The sequence below is a fragment of the Pararge aegeria genome, chromosome 15, assembly GCF_905163445.1.
Source record: "Pararge aegeria chromosome 15, ilParAegt1.1, whole genome shotgun sequence".
NCBI lineage: Eukaryota > Metazoa > Arthropoda > Insecta > Lepidoptera > Nymphalidae > Pararge > Pararge aegeria.
The window spans coordinates 18,121,435-18,140,140 of NC_053194.1; the positions used below are offsets into that span (position 1 = coordinate 18,121,435).

An 18,706-nucleotide genomic window follows, 5' to 3' on the forward strand; every position below is an offset into this window, starting at 1 on the left:
CTAATAGTTTTTGAGTAAACCATTGTCATAGTTATTACTGAAAGAAATCAGATGCAGAACTAATATCACATGCAAAAGTAAAATCAAGTGACTTCTGCTACTTTATTAGGTACTATTCGCGTGTCGCCCTTTTATCTACAGTAGGGTTGTCAAAAGTAAACACTAAGAATGTTTTGAATTAGTTTGTATGGAGAAATAAATGTGCTTCTTTTGATTTAATATTTTTACAGGGTGATTACTTATGAAATATCCTTATTACTTATACACCCTCTAACAGTACGTCGTTATTCCGTTACACGTTGTACGTTCCATGTGTGGTGTTTGTATACTAATATTATAAAGAGTTAAAGTTTGTGGTTTTGTGAGATCTCACGCAAGGCAAGGCAAGTTCTACCTACTCGTACGTCAACGTTGGCTGTGAATTTAAAAACTATCAGGGCAGCTTTGAAACTAAACTCACTGTTCAATGTTCTTGTCTAATGACGATGTTAGAAAACTACCTTCCATCAGATAGGTGTGTTTACGCAACGTACGTTTCCCCACGATTTTTCACCATCACCAGATTTTGCAAAAAATATGATTTTGCAGTATGTATCTGCTTACTAACTATTAGGCTAGAAGCTTAATTGATTATGTTGAAATACACGATTATCTCAGATATTATATTATGCGCATAATTTTATTTACTCTATTAAGTAAAATATAAATACTCTAGAAAGTAGTTAGATTTAGACACTTTACTATATGTATAATACCCATTCATGTGTCCCACCAGTAATTACCTTGCGGGTTACTACTGACGCTTAGGCGGCTCCTGAGAATATCTGTGGAAGACATGAGTCAACGCGTTTGTGTTTGGAATGTTTGTATAAATTTCATGTGAATCAATCCATATGCCGCTTCATATATTTATTTCCTTTTTTACAATTAATTTATTTCTTATCATTTTATATTATATTTCTTATTTCTTATTTTATATAATATTAATTCATTGTTATGTTCTAATTAATACTAGATAATAAATATATGTTTATACAAGATATAAAACCTTATTCTAGTTTATGCGACGCTACATAACATATTATTCATCTTGCAAGATTTTTATAACGTTTCGGAAATGGGAATTTTACAGAATTTTAATTTTAAAGGGTAACTATCTATTTGAAGAAGTTTTATTGTCCGTCACTGGTGACTGATATTCAAGATTTTTGAGGATTTTACAGAATCTATGCAGCAAATTAATTTGCCATTATCTTAAGAGTTGTAACTAACTGTATAGAGTAAACTAAGAGAAGTCGCCTATATAATACGCAATTGGATACAGTTGGATGTTAGGATGTGTCAAGGGTCAGTCTTCTTAAGGCCTAGATTGGATGCCTCTTCCATAGTGTCCGGTAGTTTGGTGCCGAGCGTCTCTGGAGTCACCAGCACCAGCAAACCAGAGATGAATGCGAACCCAGCGAACAGTGCGAACGGAAGGTCATCCCAAACCGCGGCACCCTGAAAGTTAATATTATTATAAAGTTAATTTGCAGACACTAAAATAATTTAGTCCCACGAGTGACCTTCTACCCCAAACATATAATATTATTACAATATCTATAACATATACAGACACTAAAAACGATAGTGTTCATCACACAAACATTTTCCAGCTGTGGGAATCGAACCCACAGCCTCGGACTCAGAAGGCAGGGTCACTACCCACTGCAACAATCGGCCGTCATTTATAACCAATAAAACAGTATTTTGTTTAATGTGGGAATCATCGTCATCATCATTATCAACAGCCTATTACAGTCCACTGCTGGACTAAAGGCCTCTCCCAACTGGAGGATTTGCCCATCTACCATGCAGGCAGGTGGGTTGGTGATCGCAGTAGATGGTAGCAGTAGCACGGAGGACGCTGTTGCCCGCTCTCCGATATACTTTCTTAGTCGCCTCGTACGACACGCACGGGCAGAAGAGGGGTGGTGTCAACTGTATTCTGAACTGCCGTCCCCACACGGAAATGTGGGAATACCACATAAGAGATTATTATTGTAATTGTTAAACTACGAGCTCCAACGGATTATGGAATAAATTTTCTGTAAAACTAAGTTTCACTGTGCAGTGATTTTTCAAAAATACACTTACAAAAGCCGGCGTGAGTGGGGCGACGATGGAGCCAATCCTGCCAATCATGGAGGAGAAGGCGAACAGGCTGTGGCGGTACTTGGTGGGGTAGAGCTCGGATGTGTACACGTAGATGGACGTCATCACCATCGCGATGCTGAACTTGCCCACCAGGTACAGCGACAAGGAGGCGGCGTACTGGTCTACAGTTGACAACATATATATGTTACCTTTTGTACAACTGAAAAGGCATAATAATATTAAGTCTGTAAAATACTGACATGTGACTTCCACATTTGCCTGTAATATTATTGGCATATTAATACTAATATAATATACTAGGTCGATTATGAAGCCAAATAGCTTCGTATAAAATCGGCCAAGTGCGTATTTTCTGTATTTATCGTTAAAGCGACAAAAGAAAAATTCATCTTCTGTGAAAATTTCAACTGTCTTACTATCACGGTTCATTAGATAGAGACTGGTGAAAAACAGACAGACAGACTAACGTACAGCGTAGTTTTTTTAATAGGGACCCTTTTTGCCCTTTGGCTTCCCCTAAAATAGCGGTGTAGGTGTAATCGTAAATCCGTCGGATAAGCAACGACCCAAGTTGAAAATGGTTTATACACTAACATTAAAGGTACAGTAATTTCCTAACAATAACCTTTGCGTTTCATTTAGCTGGCCATTACCACAAACACTCGAAACTAACTACGGCCGAAGCCTCCTACTTAATAAAGTAAAACCAATTTGATAATAAGTCTCAATAATAACAGGTAATTTCGTTACGGAAGCATATTCATGATGTCAAAATATTGTGGATTTATAACAATAATCTTGCGATAAGAACATAATATTATCGCCATAAATGTAGACAAAGTGGATCGCATTACACATACAACAGAATTTAAAACATGAGACACATGAGACTTAAGACCAATTTATATTTATGACCGCCAAAAGAAAGATTATGAAGCGGTATTTGTTCAGAAACAATGATAACTTTGTTATCGACTTAACTATTTTATCATCCTATCTATAGTTCTACTTGGTTATATCCCGGAACTACACAAGCCGAAGTTCCTGATATCCTAGAAAGCTACATATTTACACTTTTAACCAGGGTTGGTAGCATTGTACTAACAAATTGTACTGATAATAAGAGTTAATTGGTTTACCATTTCTGATGGTAGACAGTGACAGGTAACAGTGAAAATTATGCAAGCCACAATTATCGAAGCAAATTAGCCTAACCTAATTTGCTTCGATAATTGTGGCTTTATTTGGAATTATCAAAGCAAATTAGGTTAGGCTGCGTTAGGTCTAGATTACCCAAAAGTTTTAAAACTGCAATTTTTGTGATTTAAACAACAAATTATATTTTTAAGTTGTTTTTTGAAACAAGCTTGTATTAGTTGAATCAAATTACTAAACGAATTAAGCTAACTATGTAATGTAAATAGATCGAAATGTGGCATAGTTATTATCAACAATCTTATTATTATTTTTACTTTTAAATTAGACCCTAAAACCAAAGTCCTTATAAAGCAGATCAAATAAGTCCGAACTTAATGGGGTTGCATCGTTTTATTACGAAGTTCCAATTGCCACCTTTGGCTCTATCATCTAACCAATTTCAGTCAATTTCAACTCAATCGAAAACCAAAATAGCGAAATAGGTCAAAGTTAGCTTGCAAGATTTGATTACAGATGAACAGATACTGGGACAGTTGCAACCAAATAAAAATTTGTAAAAATAGTTCAATTTGAGCTCACCACTAGGTATAAAGATGTATCCAATCTGACAAGCACAGCAAACCCAGAAGGCGCAAATAAGCACAGGCTTTCTTCCGATCCTTGCCATCAGCACCACCGCAGCCCAGTAGCCGGGGATCTCCACCGCAGACACCGCCACGTAGTTCAAGTACCGGTTTCCGGACATGTTGACCGCGTTGATGGACATGCCATAGTAGATGAACGTCGTTGTGATCCACCAGACCGGAGACACCATGCATCTTACAAGGATCCTCTTGTGTCTGAACACCAGCACCACCAGCCATGGCTCAGGTTCACTTCGAGCTAATTCATCAGCCTTCTTCCTCTCCTCTTCTAGAGCGTGCTCTCTCAGTAATTCCAAAGATTTCTCTGAGAGCTCTTTTTTATTGACACGCGCTGCGTTTTTGAGGACTTTTTCTGCTTCCTCAAAACGACCTTTACTCATGTACCACCTAACTGATTCAGCCATGAGGAAGAAATATGAGAAAGTAAGAAGCTGTGGGATGTAAAGCGCAAGGGTTAGGTTTCGCCAGTCTGGCACACCCCACGCTATGAAGCCAAGGAGCACTAAGCCAATCGAAAATGATGTGTTCAAGGATGCTCCAGCCGCTACTCTATATTTAGGACCCATCAGCTCCATCACTGAAAGATTAAAATTAAGTCAAAATTTAGAAATATTTCGAAACATATTTTGTTAAAAAAGTCTTTTTCCTCACATATTATATAGGCACAAGAAAATCCTCCGGAGAACATGGATTCTACTACTTCAGAAATTAGAAAACCGACGTAAGTGTTAGACCAGTAACGCACGATACCCATCCAAGCTGTAGTGAAACCGTTGATGCTAAGAGCAGTTCGGCGACCCCAGCGATCCGAGATGTAACCTGTGATCGGGAGTGCCACCAATGTACCAAGCGTTCGAATTGAACCAATTAATGTGCGGCGCCATTCATCGCAAGCTAGTCCGAACTGAAAACAACAACAATTTATTAAATTTTTTTTAAATGTGTACGTTTGATAAATTTCTTAGTAACTTGGAACCCTTATTTTTTCCGCAAGATAGAAGAAGTTTTGTAAATGTTGATGTTGGAAAGAGCAACTGCCGACTTTCTTGCAGGCTTCTATTAGATCGAATCTGTTTTCGAACCGATGGTAGAGTCACTACAAACATACATACGTGACGTCATAAAAGAGCTTATTAAGTTGGCATACTCAAAATAAATGAATTTTGAATTTCAATTTGAATTATCATCCTACTGGGCACAAACCTGGAACATATAAACAGCAACCTATAGGACTTACAGTATGGACGACAGTATCTGTGTTCTCATAGAGATGCACTTCACAGTCTTTGATACTATCAGAGTTAAACCACTCAGCCGGGCAATTATCTTGCCGGGTAATGGTGGAACTAATGTTTCGGTAGCGCCTACATTGATCGAAGGAATTTCCAGCTTGTGGAATAGCGTTGAGAACCCACGAAGCTCTAAAGTCAAACGATTCCTCTGTCTCACACTCTGGAATAAGGCATCTAAAAGCAAAAATATATTACAGTATGATAGATTAAGCTTAGACCTATAACACTATAAATAAAGAGGTAGAGTATCTAAAAACGATGAAAAGATCAGAAATATCTGAATTAAGTTTTAGACAACAGCTTCATCTGACGTTCTTGTGCAGAAGAGAGGGAAGTCGGTTTATTCTTTGTTTTTAAGAATTTAAAAAAAGAGTACAGAATGAAATTTTTATGACATAATATAGTTGTTAGTGAATCCGTGGAAAAGCTAGCTATAGTATTTACCTGGTAGGAATACGTGCGGTCGTAAAATTAAATTCAGCAGCAGCCCAAGCAGCAAAGATGGCCATCGATATAGCCAAACCCATTATCCGTAATTGGAACCAACCTATTTGGCCAATTTCATTTACTAGAATTGTATCTAAATTCATAGCTTTCTTCTCTTCTCCCTCTTCCATAGTTATCCCTCGGTCATCCTTTTTAGTAGAAGCCATAATTAAAGAGTAACCGTCCTGTAAGGCTCACTTTACTACTATGACCTAATGTTCAGCTTTTTTAATTGTTGATATTTTGGTGCATATATTATTATCTGTAATTTGGTATTAATCGTATTCACGTAAGTATTAATTGTAGATAAGAGTAATATATCAACAATATCATCAATAAAATATTTTATCTATTTTCTGTTTATCTCAATGGTCATCAAGAAACGTTCAATCATGTAAAATATTTGATTAATACCGCTGTCTATTAGTAGTGTAAAATTATTCAAAGAAGTATGTACGAAGAGCGGCAATTCGAAATATGTATTTTGTAAAGTTTTACAAATGCCACTTGTGTTGATACGTTGAAGAAACAATACTAGAAATAATGTTAATTTATTATAATATAATTCTTAAAATATTCGATAATTCGAATATTTAAAGAATTATATTTTAATTATAACCGCAGAATTGGGTACAAAACATTTGAAAATAAAGCTGACGATACTGTCAAAAATGAAGCGTATAATTATTCCACATCTTTAATATTAAAAATACACAGTTAAATATAAAAAATAAAAAAATAAAAATTATATTAGTTAAATATTAAATGTATCGTACGGAATTGAAACTGATGCATGTTCGCTGTAACAAGAACGTTGTTTATGTGACTAACTACTTTATACAGAGATTATAATGTAAGATGTGGTAGAGATCATTTCCGTTTTTGCATGCCCAGCTGCTCTGCATCTTCCATGGTGTCAGGCAGCTTCGTACCCAAGGTCTCTGGCGTCAAGAATATGAGTACCCCAGACAGAAGAGCAAATGAACCAAACAGGACAGATGGAAAACTTTCCCAAACTGTTAAAGCCTGGAAACAACAACGAATTTGAGGATAGTTATTTATTTTTTATAATAATAATAATAATAATAAATTCTTTATTGCACACACAAAAACAAAATACAAAGAAACACATTTACAAAAATAATAAAAAAAAAAAAAAACTAGTTTAGGTGTGCAAAGGCGGTCTTATCGCTAAAGCGATCTCTCCCAGACAACCTTTGGCGATAGTAGTTTTTGGAAGGAACGGGTTGGTGCGGCAATAAAAATTTCTACCTACATAAAAATATTGCAAACTAAACTACATACATGGTATAAATTCTAATACTAAACATATAATTATTATACATAATATATAGTGTTCATACATATAAATATAATAAACTACATACTATAACGCTACATACATAAAAAATAGTTTTTCAAACGACTTTTAAAAAGAGGCAATGATTTTGCCTGACGTATGTCATCAGGTAGGGAATTCCAGAGTCTGAAACAATTAACTGTAAAAGAATTACTATAATATTTCGTGCGACTGTACGGAACCTGTAGTTTGCTGTCGGTGCAGGAACGTAGCCTGTTATTATCAAAAAACGTAAAACGTTCTTTTAAATATGGCGGAGTCTGAGGAAGAAACAGGATACGATACAACAGAGACAAGGCGTGCATCTCTCTCCGCTGGCCGACCGACAACCACTTTAGTTCAGCGCGGAACTGAGATATGCGGTCGAACTTTCGCAAGCCAAAGATAAAGCGGATGCAAAGGTTCTGCAGCCTATCGAGCTTATTAAGGAGATCCTGCGATAAGTCAAGATAACATGCATCACCATAGTCAATGACAGGTAACAAAATAGAATTGGCAAGAGCGATCTTAGTTTTAATTGGAAGAAGATTCTTCCACCGCCTAAGATAGCCAATAGTGGCACAAATTTTCCGCCCTACCTCAGATACATGAGGTCCCCAAGAAAAGGAACTGTCAATCGTCAGCCCAAGGTTTCTGACCGTATTGCAGTATATTTTGTTTCATATTTAATCTATTATAATATTTTTAATTAAATATTATTTTTATATATTATAAAATATAATTGTAGTTACTTATTTATTTATTTGTCTTTAGTTACAAATATTGTTTTTTTTATATATTATATGTATATATTTAAGTAATGAAATATGTATTTTATGGGTGTATGTATATATGCACCTAACTATTTTCTGTTACTGTTTTTTATCTTCGCCATTGGTTGCCTGGAAGAAATCGCTATGTAGCGATAAGGCCGCCAAATTGTATACGTTGTTTAGTTACACTTTTCTTTTTGTTCTATGTCCTGTTCGTGGTGTGCAATAAAAGTATATTAATTCATTCATTCAATGAATATAAAATATAATGATAATTGCATACAGTATAAAAAAAGGTGTTGCATTTAAGAAATCTTATGAAATAGCATACCTACCTAATGCAACCAACTAAATCAACGTTTATGCTCATTTTCTAAAAGCTAAATAAATCTATGCTCGTCCTAATAAGCAAAAGATTGATATCTATAAGAAAAAACTCAATGTTCAGCAACAATTTTAGGGCACCATTTCACTAATTAATTAATCGGAGATCGGCGTTTTGTTAACTAGGTGTATAACTTATTCAATATTTGTGATACATCGTCATGTTACTCAATAAAGTATTTTTTAAAGAAATGATTATAAAGTTTAAGCACAATTTGCTTCTATCAATATTTCCAATGTCAACGAATACTTGGATTTTAATGTAATAAAGACAAGTAAACTCACCAGCGCAGGTGTAAGAGGTGCAGTGATGGACCCAAGGCGACCCAGCATAGAGGAAAAGGCAAACAGGCTGTGACGATACTTGGTGGGATAGAGTTCTGCGGTGTACACGTATACCGAGGTCATAACGATGGCAATAGCGTATTTACCGATCAGGTAGAATGTTAGGGATAAACCGTAGAAGCCTGCAATGAGAGATTTAGTCATAAGTAGATTATAGAATACCGTCAACATTTAAATTGGCATAATAAATACATCATCATGAATTACCGCAGCTGGTCAAATGCCTTCATCATTGCCAACCCATGACCGACCCACTACAGGGCACGGGTCTCCACGCTCTCATAACTTGGCCAGCGCGGCCAAGAACGGATTGGTAGACTCCACATGACTTTGAGGACGTTATGAAAACTCTCAAACATGCTGGTTTTTCTGGCGAAGTTTTCTTACGCCATTAAAGCAAGTGATATTTAGTGTTTAAATAAATAACGCGCATACTGCCGAAAATTTAATGGTGCTTGTCCGGATCGAATTCGATCCCTCCGAATGGGAAGCCAAAGCCTAACCCGCTATCACAACTTTAATGGCTAAGTGCCGCATAAAATAAATTAATTGTAATTATTTATTTATTTAAGACTACCCCTAAATTTATCCTTCTAGTTGTTATCCTTTTTATAAATATGTAGATTGAAAATAAAATTGGTATGTTTTCTTTACTTTCTTAATTTTTTGCTGTTTTTCAATTCATTTTTCCTAATTTTCTTTTTTTTTGGTTTCTCAATAATCTACAATAAAAATATTTAGAGGTCTTCCCCCTTTTCTGCCTGGAATTCTTTTTGTGGCTAGGCGTGTCCAACGAATTGTTAGTCCCTCACATAAAGAAATGAAACACCGCCGCTGCTCTTGCGTGGGTTGTGGGCTGTAACGATTACTATCACATAAATGATAATATATAACCGAAACCGGCCGCTTAGCGGGAACTCCAAAGTACGAAAGTAAAATAATGCTAATTTTTGCAAACCGAAATAAGAATATAACTTCTTCAATTACGAAGCAGTCCAAAAGACAACAAATAAATAACTATGAACATTAAATCTTCATCTTACCACTGGGTATGAATGCGAATGCGAACTGACATCCCGCGCATAGCCAGTAACCGCCGATCAGCACCGGCTTCCTGCCGATTCGGTCCAGCAACAAGATAGCGGTCCAGTAACCCGGGATCTCCACCAGCGCCACATACACGTAGTTGAGGTACCGGTTGCCCGACAAGTTCACGGCGTTAATGGACATTCCGTAGTACACCAGCGTGTTCGTGATCCACCATATCGGCGAAACGACGCATCGCAGCAACATACGGCGAGATCTTATAACTAGAATGAGTAACCAAGGCTCTTTAGTCTTTTCCTTTAACTTCGCAGCTTCTGCAGTGGCACGTAGAGCTTGCAAGGATTTGTCTGTCAGTGCTGTTTTATTCATTTTAGCAACTTTTTTGAGGATGACTTCGGACTCCTCGTATCGACCTTTACTCATGTACCAACGTACGGATTCAGACATTATCCAGAAGTATGTTATAATAAGAAGTTGGGGTGCATAGAGGATTTGTGTGAGGGGGCGCCAGTCGGGCACGGCCCACGCGATCAACCCGAGGAGGACTTGTCCCAACGCGAACATGGTTGACATGGTGGTCCCTACGATGACTCTATACTTGGGGCCAACAAGTTCAGTAACTGAAAAGAAAATTAGTAATTTAAACTTTGAATGATATATGTAGAAGAGCTTTTCCAGTCAAGTCAAGTCGGCGGTGCACCCTAACACACCACGGCATATGAATATAGTTCAAAGTTTTTCTTTTTAAACGGTCACAAATTTTCAGATTTTTTTGTTCGTTTTTTCAGATACTATAGTAAGGTACCCTAGCTTTCTGTTTAAGATCTAGTTCAAACTGTTTCTAGAATTTTATTCAGGCCATTCTAGAAAATGACTTTTTTTTATTATACTCCATGTGCTGGACGACTATGGTGTCAAAATGCATATTTACTCTTCTGTAAAGCCACAGTAGAGTCACAATAAAAGCATTACAAAGTTGAGGTGTAAAAGTTCAAATTCAAATTTGAAGGTCGGTCCAGTTTGAAGGATTTCACCATATATGATATTATTGAACAAGTTACCTAAAATATAACACGAGGAGTAGGCTCCAGCGCCGATAGTAGACTCTATGACCTCAGTGATCAGGAACCAATCGTAGGAGTTGACGAAGGACCTGACGAGCCCCAGCCAGCCGGTGTTGAAGGCATTGATGATGAGCGCCACGCGACGGCCCCAGCGGTCCGAGATATACCCGGTGATGGGCAAAACCAGTAGTGTGCCTATCGTTCGGATGGAGCCTATCTGAGATCGCTTCCACTCGTCGCATGCCAGCCCGAACTGAAATCCATAGTTGTATTTTATATTTGAAAGTGACTTTCTGTAGGTTCTATTTATTTATCTATATATTATTTAATAAGTTATCTTATTTATTTATAACTAGATGAAGAGTGACTTAAGAGATCAGTATTTGCGCTTTTACTTTGACTCTGTGCTTCCGAGAGCACGTCAAGCTGACTGTAATTTACATTTTCACCACGCCTTATAATACTTGTTAGCAAGCAGATATTTCTAAGTGTGAAACATTAGTTTGGCTGATGATGAGAATTTAATAAAGTCAGAGCAATAATGTAATTAGCAGTAATGTTTATGAAATGACAAGCCTAACAAACGTTATTCCGGCATAAAATGTTTAACTAATAGTAAATTACCAATAACATCATCCTATATCTAAATTAATCAAATACAATAACATCAATTTCCCAATGAGAAAAGAGCAACGCGAAAAGAGTCCAGAGCTTAGTCTGGACTCTTTTCCCGTTGCCTAGACACCCACACTGCTTCAGTGCTGGCTTTAGGACAAACGGCACATAAATAACTAATTTATTATCATAAAATTATAAAACATTAATGATAATAACTAGTTAGGTCATTTAGAAAAGTGATGTCATCTTTAGATTACAATCCACTGTCCATCACATAGTACATAATTCCGTGACATATTTTCGTCCAAACATACCTCAGTTACTGAAAACTTAAGAACAGTGCGTATTGCTAATGATGACTTATAGCTCTGAGAAGTGGTCGCTAACTATGGATCTCATAAACAGGGTCACTCAGCGTGTGATAGCGAGAGCTTTGCTTCAAGTAATTTTACGTGATCAAATCGGGAATAAGGACATCTTGAAGGACGTTAGGGTCTTAAAGTGCTTCAAAGTCAACCTCGCACCAGTCGCACGTGACATTGGTAGACCCTTGACGAGTTGCACGTATGGCATAAAGCGAGAGCTAGAGAAGACGGCAGTTATTTGAAACTCTCTATAAAATACCCTATATACCTTGATGATGAAAGCAAATATTTAACAACGGACATGTTTATAACTTAAAATTGTTTTGTATGAATAGCGAACACGGAGATAGAGATCGCGATGACTATCCAGCTGATAGAGCTATTACAATATGGGTAAAACTTTTTTATTTATAATGATGATGGCTTTGATAAAACAAAAACATTATTTTTATGTTCGATAACTTTTAACAAAATTTTGTGTGTGAAATTAATGAAGAAATAAATTCTACAATAAAATACTACTCTAATACTAAAATGCCTCTTCTGCGATCAGCAAATCGTCTTCCCAGGTGGTTATGGGCAAACCTTCCCGTTGGGAGAGGCCTTTAGTCCAGCCATGGACTTTTATAGTCTATTGATCATCTTGTTAATATTTCGTCAAGAAAAACTTACATCATACACAATGCTCAGCCGATTCTCATACACGTATTCCTCGCAAGCCACAGTTTGCGTAGAGTCGAACCACTCTTTAGGGCACTGCCCCGCGCCGTCGCTGACTGTAGAACTGTTCTGATACCTCTCGCAGTTGTCGAAGCTGCTAGCACTAGTCCCCGGAATGGCGTTCAGGATCCATTCCGGAGCATACGGAGGGTCTGCGCCGTCACACTGTGGTATAAGACATCTGAAAATTCAAACTATTTTCAAACCAAATTTTCAAAGGCGTGCTACGATGCTGCGTAAAGTCCGATTAAGGGTCTAGGTTTAATATAACTGCCGTACCTCTAACAGTTTGCCCGCCGTTTAGTTTATCTTGCACTACAACATCTTACCGCCAGGCGAGATTGCAGTCAAGAGTTGACTAGGGTTGCAGTCAACGTCGATTAGTGCGTTCGACTACGGATCACATGATCCTGGGTTCAATTCCCAGATAATGCCAATAATTGGGTGACCAAGTTGTTCCATTTTAACCAAATAACAAATATATTTTTAACTTGTTTTCAGATGGGTATAAAAGTTTGTTTGGATCTTGACAAACACATTTTAGTATTACATATGATAAAAATAATCATTATCTAATCTCACTAGACATATTTTGAAATTCTATAATTTGATTACGTTTTTATTTCTATATACGTAGGTACGTAAGTATTTAATAGGTATTCATCATCATCAAATAAACCTATTACGGGCCTATTACAGCACGGGTCTCCTCTCACAATGAGAAGGGGTTAACCCCGTAGTCCACCCCGCTGGTACAGTGTGAATTGGTGGACTCCACACACCTTTGAGAACATTATGGACAACTCTCAGGCATCCAGGTTTAAGATGTTTTCCTTCACCATTGAAGCAAGTGATATTTGAAATACTTAAAACACAAATAACTTGGAAAAGTTAAAGGTGCGTGCTGGGATTCGAACTCGGCCCCCCGAAAGTGAAGTCGAGCTCCTACCCACTGGGCTATCACCGCTTCTTGAATAGATAGAAAGATACAAATTCTTAATATACCGACAAATAATTATAATAATCGTATTATCATGAAATTACACATTATCAAGGATAATTCCGTGATGCTCGCGTAGACTTAAGATAATTATTAGGGTTTCCACGATGAAGCAGACAAGCCAATCGGAGCGGTTTTAAGCAGTCCAATTTACAATAAATTGCAGACTAACTAATGCTCGTGACTTCGATCGCGTTTATGTTTTTAAAGGATTGAAAGAGAGAAAGGTTATATTATTATTTTATATGAAAACAGTTTATATTATTTATTTTGGCAGAAGCAGCAGCTAAAAATAGTCGATTGCGATAACGGATAGGACATAGCAGATTTGAAGGAAAATTTAGGATTTCAGTTTCTATCACTACCAACGAATAGGACAGTTTAATTAAGGGAAAATCCTGTTGATAAAAATACGTTTTCTTTAAAAAAAACATTTAAATTAGGTGTAGTTCTATAGATATCTGTAGATCTGTAAGTGGTATCTTCTTGTAAAAAAATTAGCAATAGTTTAAGAAAACTCTGAATGAACGGTTTTGTTTAAGTGAGGCATACACCTAAATTTATTTAAACTCGCAATAACTTCTTAATTAAATGTTCGATTACAAGTAATAAAAAAGTATTTAACTGATCTATAAATTACCCTTGGTGATAAAACTATTTATTTGAATATGAACTCTAACTATACAAATGTAACCCACTTTTGTTTCTATCGGGGTTCTAATAAAATTTTAGAACGCACTTTTATGTATGAAATAATGAGCACTTTAATCATGTAATACATAACTTTTATGTATTACCAATAGTATTCTCAGCGCTCGCCAAGTAAATAAGTCTCCAGTTAGAAAATAAATAATGTCAGGCTTTGTTACTTCCTGATATCTGAACTTTAATTTGTTGAAGTAATGGTTAAAATTGGTCAAGTACTTTCGGAGCCTATTCGGTACAAACAAACAAACAAATAAAAAAATGGTGTTTCTTTATTTTATTTTAAGAGCAAGTTTCATGGATATTTTTTAAAAAATTACAGACTTTCATATATACTATTAACATATTTAATTCCCTGATTATCAAACAATTCGTTCTTATTGCTAAAATTTCAAATTTAAAAATTTTAATTTTTTTTCTAAATTTAAATTTTAGTTCATTTCTCGGTCAATCAGCCGTCAGGACTTTTATATATAAAGATGATTGAAAGATTTCCAAAATAAAGAAAAGAAAGTAGGCAACCCTACTAAATGTCTAAGTATAATATGAAGCTTACTTTAATGATTGTAATCACTGTGTATCTTAAATATGTGACAGAAATTTGTAGTCAATTATCTGCATAAAGTACATGCAATATTTATGAACGAATAAGTACATCAATCGCCGGTATTTTTGATAGTGCTGTATTGGGTAAGAATGTCCATATTTCCATCTGGTGATGAAAAAAAAGGCTAATTAGAAGTGAAACAGAAATATACCTACTTCATTGTTACTACTGATTATTATAGTAACATTTTTTTGTATTCCTTACATGCCTTGCTTGCAAATAACTATCATCATTAGGAGATAGTTATTTGCAAGGAAGCGGGCATTGGGTAGGAGCTCGATCTCACTTTGGGGGGGGGGGGGGGGGGGGGTGGTCTGAGTTTGAATCCCAGCACGCACCACTAACTTTTCTAAGTGATGTGCGTTTTAAGTAATTAAAATATCACTTGCTTTAACAGTGAAGGAAAACATCGTGAGGAAACCTGCAGGCCTGAGAGTTCCACATGATGTTCTCAAAGATGTTTGGAGTCCACCAATCTTAACCATTTCATTGTGGGGTGATAGGTGGATGTGATGATTATGATGATTAAAAACTATAGGAGTTAGTATAAATAACATCTTTTTACAAACTGTAAGTTAAATGGGGAAACGCTAAAGGTACAAGGTTGTGTCAAGTATACCTTCAAAACCATAGTTAAAATAAATACCGTCGTTTACAATAATTGTTAAAACATTGCCAAACTCTCTTGATCAAATTTAAGCGAACTGACTACGAGCTACCCAATAATACTGGGGATGCAGCCCTGAAAAAGAAATAGAATTCAACATGATTTACCTGGTCGGTATTCTAGCGGTGGTGAAGATGTATTCTCCAGCGGCAAATGCAGAGAAAATAACTGGAAATGTTGCTAAGAGAATCGTTATAATTTGGTACTTCCCCAATTGCCCCACCTCGTTCGTCAAGATATCATCCAAATCAAACTCTTTCTTTGCCTCTTTCACATATTCAACTTCTATTTTCTCATCGACAGTCATTTTATAACATTTACTTTTTAGTGGCTTTTAACCACTTTTAATTACAAATTCGCACTAACCTTGTTTTACACCAATTTTCATCACCCTAGATATGCTTTTATTGGGTCCAATTTAAAGTATTGCAACCAAGATACCAATTTTATTATAAGGATCCTAGCATACTTACTACACGCCAATCGATGCCAAACCACGTACATGCCTGTATGTTTCTTAATATTACTTATGTGGTAGCAGTTTAATTTTAGGTTTCAAATAGCTCGTGCACTTGGATTTTAAAATCATCTCGCTATCAGTTTCACAAAAATAATAGCATTAAATGTACTCTTTTGTATATATTTATCTGTGCCCTGCGGTGTTGCCCACAGTTTGAATGATTTCCAGGACTACATGTAGTCCCATGCTTACAGTTGGTCCTTTCAACTATCTCGTTGCCAACTTGGCATAATGGTTGAAATGGTTGTTTGGCTAGGACTTCCTCGGGAATTTGATACTTTTCCAGGATCAAAAATAGCCTCTGTTACTCTTCATCCTTTCAGCTATCTCCATGCGAAGAATATAGACGGTGGATTGGTTACGGCGTGCAAGAAAGACAAAGAAACAAATACACTTCCGTATTTATAATATGCAGATATCGAACCGGAGTGCTTGATGGTTTGGCGGCACGGTTTTGTCGGCACCGGCCACTGCCCCCACTAGAGAAACATATATGTATACTAGCTGTTGCCCGCGACTTCGTCTGCGTCTGATTTTGTTTTTAAAGTATTCAGTATCGCTAAGCCTTAAATGAGTATAGTAGTATATATATAACATGTGACTGTCAATCAATTACAGACAAATAATTTGCAATAAAATAAAATTGCGACTATAATTAGAGATCTAAGTTATCCTATCTCTTAAGTTGGACCAGACTGCTCACGGTGTGCCAATTTAATTTAAAATCGGTTAAGTAGTTTAGGAGTCCATCGCGGACAAACATCGTGACAGGAGATTTATATATATTAAGATTGTTCATTGTCAAAATACATCGCACAGTGTCGCATGGCAAGTCGGTGTGGCGCGTGTCAAGTATGTTTCCAGTCTTTAGCGTTATTGATTATTTATAGTAAAGATAATCACATGTATCTAATCAGATAAGTTTTAGTATCCCAATTCGTCCACTCAAGCCCTCCCACGCAGTCGCTTAACGTGACCAAGGGATAAACTCATTATATTGTATTTAATACAATTTGTAATCCATAAATTTTATAGTAACCTCGATGTAAAGGTAAATCTAATATTATCTTTAGTATTATGTGAACATGAGACTGTCATACAACATTACAACTCCCATTTACCTTTACGGTTAGGTATCCGAAATAAAAATAGGCTTTTTTAATCTCTGTATGATCTTCTCTGTATCTGAGTACCCATGTGTCAAACCTATTTTACTATTGAACTCTCTGCATGATATTCTATTTGTAAGCCAGTATACTGGATAAGCCGTTTTTGTTTTTTTTTGTATTCCATTACAAGTAAACCCTTGACTGCAATCAATAACTAACATGTTAAGGGTAACGTTTGAAATATTAGCTCCAGCAAAAGCCAACTTGACGGCCGATTGGCGCAGAGGGCTGCGACCCTGCTTTCTGAGCCGAGGCCGTGGGTTCGATTCCCACAACTGGACAATGTATGTGTGATGAACATGAATGTTTTTCAGTGTCTGGGTGTTTATCTATAAGTTATAAGTATTTACATATAATTATAATTCATCAATCATCTTAGTACCCATAACACAAGTTACCCTTACTTTGGGGCTAGGTGGCGATGTGTGTATTGTCGTAGTATATTTATTTATAACTTACAACATACTTACTTTAAAACGTTTATTATACAATATCCTTTTAGAAACTATCTTAGTTTAATAAGTGGCAGTCATTTTAAATGATGGATAATAATATTGACCTTGGTTTAGTTAGAAAATAAAAGAAGATATTAAGTTTATTACATTTTCTATATTGTTTAACAGTTTGGCACATACGACTAGCTAGAGACACCGTACATAATCTCGCTGTGAAAAATGATGATCGCACCTTGACTGCCGCATTACCCGCAAGATACGCAATATCCTCATGAGATGGGAATAACGCATTTATTCCAATTGTATGTTAGTTGGTTAGTTCGAATCACGTGACAGGTTAAGTATTGGCTAATATAATAGGCAGTATGTATTCAAATAATGTGGGTAGGGAGTATATACCATCGATTTGTTATAATGATGGAATTAGGTTTTCCTGAGTTCAAACTCAGGAAAACCTATTTCCTATAAAAATAGGAATAATAATTCCTATAAAAAGTTATTAGCAGGGGCTTGCCCCCTGCTAATAACGCTGTGAAGTACGTGAAGTACGCTGTGAAGTACGTTGCTGAAAATACGTGAAGCAAAAAATAAAAGTTTGTTTGAAAATAATCTTTTTAGAACATTGACGTTCTCGCAAACCAAATGACGGCAGCAGAAATTCCGCAGGAATACAAAGTGGATGCGATGTCATGCAAACCTTCATGAGCGACTCCTACAGCCTTTTTACCTCAAGATGCATGGCAGCCTGCTATAATTTTTATCTCTGCGATCATAGTGTGATACATGATATTTTATAAGTAGCATATTGAACTAGTATACACACTTACTTAATTATTACTAAATAGTTAAAGCTATATTATAAATATCAATAAAATATCAATTTCACATTGCAAAAATGTAACAATTTACATTATTTTTCATCTGAATAAATACAAAACAGTAAATTTATTTAATAATATATTCGTTAAACAACGCGAATCCGAACCAGTGCCTCACTCGATTGACCCTACGAGTAAGAAAAGCAGGAAGCAGTTACATGGATCTAGATCGGATTCTATTGTTGTTACTCAGTAACGTTGAAGTAAAAAAAAAATTATGCCATTATTTAAAAAGCTCAAATTTGTTTAAATTTCTACAGCAAGCCCTCTTGTCAAAATACAAAAGAGTAACTAACAACATTAGTTTAATTTT

The 18,706-nt window shown here is 36.1% G+C and overlaps 2 protein-coding genes across 2 annotated transcripts; both read right to left on the reverse strand.

The window, feature by feature from the left end:
- Positions 1-1,341: 1,341 nt before the first annotated feature.
- LOC120630010 (organic cation transporter protein-like) lies at positions 1,342-5,904 on the reverse strand. The gene is made up of 6 exons (XM_039899127.1): positions 5,696-5,904; positions 5,197-5,425; positions 4,611-4,863; positions 3,895-4,536; positions 2,137-2,318; positions 1,342-1,500 (listed from the first exon to the last, which is right to left on the reverse strand). Exons 1-6 carry the CDS (start codon positions 5,902-5,904, stop codon positions 1,342-1,344), a joined length of 1,674 nt encoding a protein of 557 aa, XP_039755061.1.
- Positions 5,905-6,607: 703 nt separating this feature from the next.
- On the reverse strand, positions 6,608-15,678 carry LOC120629945 (organic cation transporter protein-like). Its single transcript, XM_039899040.1, has 6 exons — positions 15,479-15,678; positions 12,345-12,573; positions 10,687-10,942; positions 9,622-10,245; positions 8,519-8,700; positions 6,608-6,763 (listed from the first exon to the last, which is right to left on the reverse strand). The coding sequence occupies exons 1-6, from the start codon at positions 15,676-15,678 to the stop codon at positions 6,608-6,610; spliced, it is 1,647 nt and encodes a 548-aa protein (XP_039754974.1).
- Between the last annotated feature and the right edge of the window lie 3,028 nt (positions 15,679-18,706).

Coding starts and splice junctions, on each gene's coding strand:
- LOC120630010 (XM_039899127.1), bottom strand. CDS start 5,904: ATGGCTTCTACTAAAAAGGATGACCGAGGGATAACTATGGAAGAGGGA. Junction 4,537..4,610: donor TTCTTGTGCCTATATAATAT/GTGAGGAAAAAG, acceptor TTAATCTTTCAG/TGATGGAGCTGATGGGTCCT. Junction 1,501..2,136: donor CCCCACTCACGCCGGCTTTT/GTAAGTGTATTT, acceptor ATTAACTTTCAG/GGTGCCGCGGTTTGGGATGA.
- LOC120629945 (XM_039899040.1), bottom strand. CDS start 15,678: ATGACTGTCGATGAGAAAATAGAAGTTGAATATGTGAAAGAGGCAAAG. Junction 12,574..15,478: donor ACCGCTAGAATACCGACCAG/GTAAATCATGTT, acceptor TTGAATTTTCAG/ATGTCTTATACCACAGTGTG. Junction 8,701..9,621: donor ATTCGCATTCATACCCAGTG/GTAAGATGAAGA, acceptor CTCTCATTGCAG/GCTTCTACGGTTTATCCCTA.